General features: G+C 32.8%; 1 protein-coding gene across 1 annotated transcript; it reads left to right on the top strand.

The window, feature by feature from the left end:
• Nucleotides 1-3,084: 3,084 nt before the first annotated feature.
• Nucleotides 3,085-6,114, top strand: LOC140044325 (histamine H3 receptor-like). Its single transcript, XM_072088804.1, has one exon. The coding sequence runs from the start codon at nucleotides 3,085-3,087 to the stop codon at nucleotides 4,306-4,308; it is 1,224 nt and encodes a 407-aa protein (XP_071944905.1). The 3' UTR covers nucleotides 4,309-6,114.
• Nucleotides 6,115-8,784: the final 2,670 nt, after the last annotated feature.

Raw genomic sequence — 8,784 nt, 5'->3', positions numbered from 1 at the left:
TCTATATTTCAAAGATTTAAAACATACAAAACGTATTGCAAAGGTCAACATTTTAAAATGTTGCCATCGAGTCTCCTCTCCTGGCGACGGTGTCAATGTGAACACTTGTGACACATCTTGAATAAACATAATACTTAACAGCGCTAATACTGATTCTGTTTCGGTGGTTTTATAACTTTTTTATTATTATTATTTATATTTTATTATAACTAATTATTATGGAATACATAATCACATGATTAGGTGACACTTTGTTTTCATACTCATGGACAAATCATATAATTTATTGTCCCTTTGAAAAATTTTTAATCTTGTTGTTGAATATTCCATTTTAATGTCACATAATAGTTATCCACTTAGAAAAAAATTAGATCGACAAAAAAATTATTTACCTGCAAAAATTGTAATTTTAAGCAAAAAATAGTAAAATTGGCTGCCAGCCAATGGAATTTTGGTTGAATTTAACCATTATTTTGTAATTTTATAAGTGAAAACATTATTTTTTTTTTCATTTTTTGGGGAGACAATAAATCGTTACAGGCCTGGCCTACTATATTATATTATAAAGTAATAAGATAATACGGTATGTATGGCGATTGTACATTATTAGTAGTAGTCAACAATAACTATACACATTCGTTGTCCATTGTGCGGTTGGCCCCATAAAGCTATCGCGATTTGTGACGTCTTTGTGCTTTCTCGAGTCATTGACCCCCAGTTTTGGCAGATTCTATGTCCATGCGATGACCAAAGGCACAGTATGCGTTTATGTAGATAGTAGCTCTTTATAGAACGGTATCAACATATAATGGAGTGCGGTGGTCGCGTTGCTATAGAAATCGAACATATTATTTACTATCTATAATATATGGAACAAGATATAATATATGGAAAGACTTCAGTAGTCTGCTTAACATTAAGATGCACATTATTCATTAGACAACCCTATCATATTATTCGGCGCAGCTAATGATAAATGCACAGGCGAATGGTACAAGAATTATGTGTGCTAGGCAATCTAGGCGTTCAATAGGCAAACACACGGATAAATTCCCACAGGCGAGGTGACCAACAGCAACATAATCTGGTAATGAACAGCTAAAAGCCAAACGAACAATACAGTACAATATCATGTTAAATAAAACTCTCAATTAAAAACGACATAAATAGATTACAGTAGCTTTACTTAGAATCAATATACTAACCACAGAAGGTAATAAAAATATCAAACAAAGGTACAATAAAATGGTCATAAATTTCCACTACAACGTTGCCGATCAATAATGTTTATTAAAACGTATTTATTCATATTCATTATCTTCTATGCATTTCAACGTTCGATGAAACAATATTATGGAATAAACAGTACACGTTTGATTCAGTCTACTTTAGAACGACAACGAAGGACGATGCATAGATAACTATTAGTACATTTTTCCTACAGAAAACTAAAATAATACAATCAAAATGACGTATTATCAATAAGAAAAATAAAATGTTCTAATTCCCCAACATGTCATCAATTCATCAATTTAATTCAATATTAAAATGCATTACAGATGTATTATCATCTTTGAATAAAAATTGAATCGAAAAAAATATATTTACCTGAAAGAAAATGTAATTTAAAGTAAAAAACAGTCAAATTGCCTGCTAGCCATGAGTTTTTGGTTAAATTTTACAGTTCATTTTGTCATTTTATATGAGAAAACATTGTTGTTTTTTTTTACAGAAGGGATTAACTTTATTAAAACTACAAAATAACCTATTCAAAGTCTGATTTAATTAATCTTCTTTTTTATACCTTTCATAACAAATTTCAAATAATATCTGAAATTCTGCGAAAAATTAATCAACCCGGATTATAGTGGTAAATGTGGATATTAAAGTCAACAAACGCTATTTAAACTGTGCTTTAATTGATACATTAATTATTTATTTAAAAAAAAAACATTCATTCATTTACACAACAAGTTTTGTACGGCCACTGTACAAATCTTAACCGAGTTTCTTCGGTCATCCGAATGAATCCGGGCTGGCTCAGTGTGAACGTGAGCTTTATTTGGAAATCTATATATATTGGTAAAACTACATTCGTACATGTTCTGTTTCACGGAATGGAAACCGTGAATTTAAAAGGAACATGAATGCAGATTTACAAATGTGACGGGAAAATCATCACAATAAAATATACTTCCAGTTCCAGTTTGATAAAAACAATTTTCAAACCTCATTAACGAAGCGATATCTCTTCTTAAGGCAATTTGATGAAAGCTGTCTCCTCGCAAAATCAATGTACTTAACTAAATTGGTATGTAATATTAACATGCACTTAATTGCTGGTAAATGTTTGCAGCTATCTCTCGTGTAATTGAATACCGCAAATAGGTTGTTGAACGTATAGATAGTGCAGGAACACTTTATATTTGAGGTAAAATATCACTTATTTCAAGCTAATTGTCTTTCTCATAGTCAAGCTTGGTTGGTTCCAACTAGAATACAACACACGAACGTTATTGACTTTTGTTTTTTATTTACTTGTTTTTATTTCGATTTTTGTCTGAAAATACAGAAAATATAGTATACGTATGAAACGCCATATGTGCCAAAATATTTATCTTTTTACTAATATTAAGACAAAACTCCGTCTGGAACCCCGACTAGAGCTAGCAACACAAGCAATTTGACCAATTACAAGCACGATAGATTATTCAAACTGTCGGGATAGATTATTCAAACTGTCGGGTCAGTTGTCATTGGTTAACTTGTGTGTGGGTCGTTCTCACGTCGTTGCAATCTAAATTATTCTACTACATGTACGTACTGCAGTAACTACATTTTTACTGCAAAAAAACATGAGTTTCTATTTGTTTTAATGTCAGTTTATGTTTTTACTGTTTATCATTACCAGAAACAAGTTTTCGAATTTGTATAAACGGGATAAAGTATAAAAAAATGTTTTTACTACGAATGACATATTTATAATGTTTTCATTATATTGTTTACTATTAAAGAATAAATAAAAAATAATTTAACATTCGTTATTTTCATACTTGTATTTTAATAGGTACCAGATAATTAATAATGGGTTCGAACGATGACGTAGATACAGTGAGCTTTTATGGAAGCGATACTGTTCTCTGTGATTATAACAACAGTGACCTCAAATCTGTTTCATCGTCAATGTCCGAATGCTACGCTGATTCTGAAAACGACTGGTTCTTTATTTTTGGATTAATCACTGTATGGACTTTGACCTCAGTGACTATCTACGGCAATTGTCTAGTGTTAATGTCATTCGTCATCAACAAAAACATTCGTTCAAAACCAGCAAACGTGTTCATTCTGACGCTTTCATTCGCAGATTTGACGGTAGGGACGATATCGTTACCGCCTAACAATATATGGGTGCAGTATGGTTACTGGCCATTTGGTAAAACTCTCTGTAAAGCCTACTTATTTTTCGATTTCACTGCCTGTGCAGTTTCATCTGCGTGCATCATCCTGCTCAGCTTAGATCGTTATTGGATGGTAAAGAAACATTTGAAGTACAATGCGTTTATGACGCACCGAAGAGCGTTTATCTTATCAATTAGCGTCGTGCTATTCATCGTTGCGTTTTACGGAGTAAGCATTTTCTTTTGGGAGATGATTACTGGTGAGAGCACTATTGACTACGCTGAGGATTGTGAAGTGGAAGGTGTTGACAATGTTATCTTTGGCTCATTGTCAATTGCACTAGAGTTTGCTTTTCCGTTTACTGTGTTACTTTTCCTGAATATTAATGTCTACATTGAGATAATAAACTGGTCATCCGGAAAGAACCTTCGACGCGGAATAAACGTAAAGAAAACAAAGAAACAAAATGATCAATATAAGACACAAGAAAATACAACCGGAAAGGATGAGACATCTGATACTAAAACAGGCGGTAAAGACCTGGTAAAACAAGATTCGTTCCGTCGTTTCCAGGCGTCTAAACGCGGCTCACAGACGCGAAAAGCTGCCATTATGTTAGCTGTTCTGGTAACCGTTTTTGTAATCTGTTGGACGCCGTACAACATATTTATCATGATCGATAGCGTAGAAATTAGTGATTTTGTTTGGGAATGTGTCAACTACTTACTATGGTTTAACTCGGGAATAAATCCGATTTTATACGCCGTCACGAACGAGCAGTTTCGACAGACTTTTATCAGGATTATCTTTTGCAGGTGGAATGAAGACAACAACAGGGCCAAACTAACAAGACAAAAAGGTTTGAAATCAGACGTCAGCATTTCGGCACAGTCATCAATTCGACAATAGGCATTCCTAATCAGGTGCCACATCTAAATAGTATGACACGCCCAAAAGGCCAACGGTCGGCGAAAACACTGGGACGGAACTGTGACAGTGCACTAAGGATTTCAAACTAGACTATACTATTTTAATTTTAAATTTTCTAAATCTAAAATACAACCAATAATTATCGTACATTCTACACAAAGTGCATACACATACGAATCATATAGACAAGACAGGAAGATTGATTGATAGTGACTTTTCAATGCAGAATCAACCATGCAACTACGCCAAATTCGAATAAGATTAATTCACCGTTGATGCTATATAACATAATGCTGATTGTATTAGTTGTGTTCTTCCAAGACCATTGACTTGTTCTGAGATCGAATGTAGACATAAACACAAAACTATTGTGTCTAAAGCGTGGTTCCCACTAGAACGTAACGCAACGCAAGCCTTTTAACCAATGACAAGCGAAGTTATAGACAGTTAGCAATCACAAGCGAATAAGCCATCGCTTGTGATTGGTCAATTCACTTGCGTTGCTTTACGTCCTTGCGTTGCGTCGCTAGCGGGAACCACGCTTTAGTAAAAATAGTTCCAACACCACCATTATTATTTCATGGGCCAATTTCTATTAGCCAATGTATTTTAAAACGAACTCCAACCACATACTGGCAATAATGAATGAAATAGATAAGATAACCGACAATACGTCTTTCCAGTATATATATAGGCGTGGCGTAGATTTTCTCAAAACAAATGCGTCATTATTCTCCACGAAACGCGTCAATGTGCTTTGTATAAACGTATTAATATTTTCGCGTGTTGTCATTCGTAAATAGACATTTGAAGTTTATTCAGCATTTCTGTCCAGTACTAAAATAGGTATTGAATGTGTGAATTATTTTCTGTAAATCCAATTGTTGCCTCAGGTGTAGATCTTCTCAGTTAAACGCGTCATTGTCCTCCACAAAACGCGTCGATGTACTTTGTATAAACGCATTCATGTTTTCTCTATGACCATTACTGAAGTTTAAAGATGTATTGTCCCTTGAAACACAAAAAATGCAAAAAAAAATATTCTAAATTTAAATTGGCCATATCAAAGTAATATTAAAGTTATTCACTTTAAGTCGAAAATTTGAGCCAAAAACAACAGTTTACGTAATTAACAGGTAAATTAATTAGATTACATTTCATCTGAGAAATCGTCGCAAGCGAAAGTAAACAAAGATTTCAAACCATGAGTATGCATTATGCATGATGCTAATTAGGATTGTTTACAACTCATCACGGTTGAGAAGGTGTTTTCACACAGATCGCGAGGAAGTTTTATGATTATGCATACAGAGTAGCCAAACAAGCGCATTGCATTATGGGATATGTTTTGATTGAAAACTTTGACTGGAAGTCAAAGTTACTCTTTGAACAAAAAAACCATCTGTATTTCGGTTAAATTATTATTTTTTTTGACTAATCTTTGGTGAAAGTTAATAACTATTATGATACTTCAAAATGACCCACTTTTTTTCGAAATTAAAAAAAAAATTTTTTTGGGGTGGGGGGAATTAGTCAAAGGGACAATACATCTTTAATCAGTATATTCATGTAGGTATGTGTATTCATTATAAAACTTGTTACTCTGTTAACTCATTAGAATGTATACTTCATGAAATTAGACTATAAGGAATTTCTGGCGGCAAACAAAGATTGCAATTATGTATCAAGAGTATTTAGTGTAATTTGTAAGGCAATGTGTTATGTTGTCATTGTGTTTGCAAAATAGTATTCCTTAAAAACTGTTTGTGTTTATTATATGTTGTATCTAGGCCTATATGGATATGAATTAAAACACATAAAAGTGAAGTCGCGGAAATTTCTTAATTTCATTGACATTGTCTGGCCTTTCAACTTACATCGAATCTTATCGAAACGAACACCTTACCATAGAATAACACTAGCGTGATGTAATTAATACGCGTACCATGTATACCTAGCGTCCGCCCTATTATTGGAATTACGCACATAATGTTTATAATATTTACTTTTAATATTCCCCTTTAATAGAGTTCAAAGGTTAAATCAATATTTTTAAAGTTCATTCACACAATGTACTGTAACATTATAGCAGTCTCTAGAAATGAACCAGCAGATAAATCATTGTAAATATTTGCAATCACATTATGTGTTTCGTTCGTTGTTAATGTGTGAGTGAATGCAAACTCGTACCGTCGTTCCATGAAATACACAAATTCGATAAAAGTTTGAATATCATCCGTGTTGAAGATTATTCGAGCGAACTTTCTTTGTCACAAGCAAACGCTTACTTTTATTTGCTACTTTAATGCTCTTTAATTTTTTTTTATTGAGGTGATCCGCGCGTATATATTTTAGTATTAAAGTCCTAATTTAATAACTGTTTTACGCCATTTTATGCAGTAAACGACGATATCCCTTGCCGCTCAACAAATTTGTTGAAGTGATTCATTTTATTTATTTATTTATTTATTTAATTAACAATATATTTATACAGGATTAAACACAATCAAGTAGAAATATACTTGTTTTGCATTGTGGTCCTGTCGACAAAAACGGATACAAATTTAAATACTTATACAATTACATCTGATAGCATGATATCACACGCGATGGATGCGTTTCTTATATATTTATCTTAGTTTCATCGACATGTCATGGTGACCTCACGTTGTGTGTGTTATGTGTTTTCATTATATTTACATTATAGTTTCGCAGTTAGTTTAACCGTCATTAGGGCCATTATTCCATTTACTAATTTGGGTTCGCGTTGATTCAAGTGGGAAAGTACAAATATTAACAATAATTAACCAAATGAAGAAGACGATAATATTAATTACCCATTGACAAGCGTACAGTATGACAGAAGAAACGACATCCGGTATATGATGACCATAGTGATGATGACGATGATGTTGACGATGATTATGACGGTGATGATGATGATAATGATGATGATGGTGATGATAATAATAATAATTATGAGGATGCTGCTGCTGGTGGTAGTGATGATGATGATGATGATGATGGTGATGAGGAGGAGGATGATAATGATGATGAGGAGGAGGAGGAAGAGGAGGAGGAGAGGAAAAGGATGATGATGATGACGACGACGACGATGTTGATGATGATAATGATGAAGTGTTTTGATTTTTATTAGTAAAAACATACATTTTTTGCACATATGGCGTTTCATACGTATACTAATTAATTTCAAAAACTCAACTGGTAGTTTCCATACAAAAATCGACCAACATAATAAAAATAGACAATAATTCTAACATTTTCCATTCTAGTCCATCGCAAAGTTTAAAGATGTATTGTCCCCCAAAAAACATGAAAAATTAAGATTTATTAAATAAGACTTTGAATATGTATTTTGTAGTTTTAATCAAGTTAATCACTTCAATTGAAAAAAACCGAAAAAAAATCATGTTTTTACTTATAAAATGACAAGATAAATGGTAAAATTCAACCAAAAATCCATTGGCTGGCAGCCAATTTGATCATTTTTTGCTTTAAATTACATTTTTTTCAGGTAAATACATTTTGTTTTGATCCAATTTTTTGTCAAAGTGGATAACTATTATGTTACATTAAAATGAAATATTAAAAAAAAATGTTTTTAAGAATTATTTTTTCAGGGGGACAATACATCTTTAAAAGCCTGTGGGCGCAACATTTGCTGCATTATAGTATGGTTATCATCGCAATTTAAAAGTATGAACAATTAATAGTTTTTATGTGCACAACAATGTCAGTGATTTTTTTTTCAATAAATTTCAATCAATACTTTTCCTTACTAATTGACAAATATGTATAACAATTATGTATACTAGTAAGTATGGAATGTATCATATTGCCTTTGAGTGTTTCACAATTACTGTTTTCGGATAAGATTACAACGTTAAAATTGCTATTGATTAAGAAGCGCCTGGTTGTCCATCAACAATAACAAGGTAATCAATAGCACCAGTGACGTAGGCCGGAAGTGCGTTTATGTATACACACCAAACAGTACAGTAGTGACACTAAAAATATGAAACGCAGAAGTCGTTTCCAAACATGAAGCCAGAGGCGTCCGTAGGTTCGAAATAACTTGATTGAATGATCAAAATATGTTCATTTACTATAATGACTAGGCCTACACATATCTTCTAATCTAATCTTCTAAATAATCTTTCGAAAAGAATTCAACGATAGGTTTCGAACCCGGATCCATTACCTCAACTAGCCATTGAGCAGTCTTTGAGAGAGTGGCGTTGACTTAACATATTTTATCAGTTTTCATAGCTCCCTCAATATCTTAATTTATGCCGTTGATATAAGTTTTGGTACACCACGTATGTTAGTTTTGAAAAGAACTGTTGATTTTCTCGAGGTTTCTATAAATATGTTTTGATCGTCCTCACGAGTGAGAATGCAGAACGTCCAGGAAACTTGGAATATAAGTGGAAA

This window comes from Antedon mediterranea, chromosome 3 (genome assembly GCF_964355755.1).
Source record: "Antedon mediterranea chromosome 3, ecAntMedi1.1, whole genome shotgun sequence".
NCBI classification, from domain to species: Eukaryota; Metazoa; Echinodermata; class Crinoidea; order Comatulida; family Antedonidae; genus Antedon; species Antedon mediterranea.
This window is presented reverse-complemented; position numbering and strand designations above follow the sequence as displayed.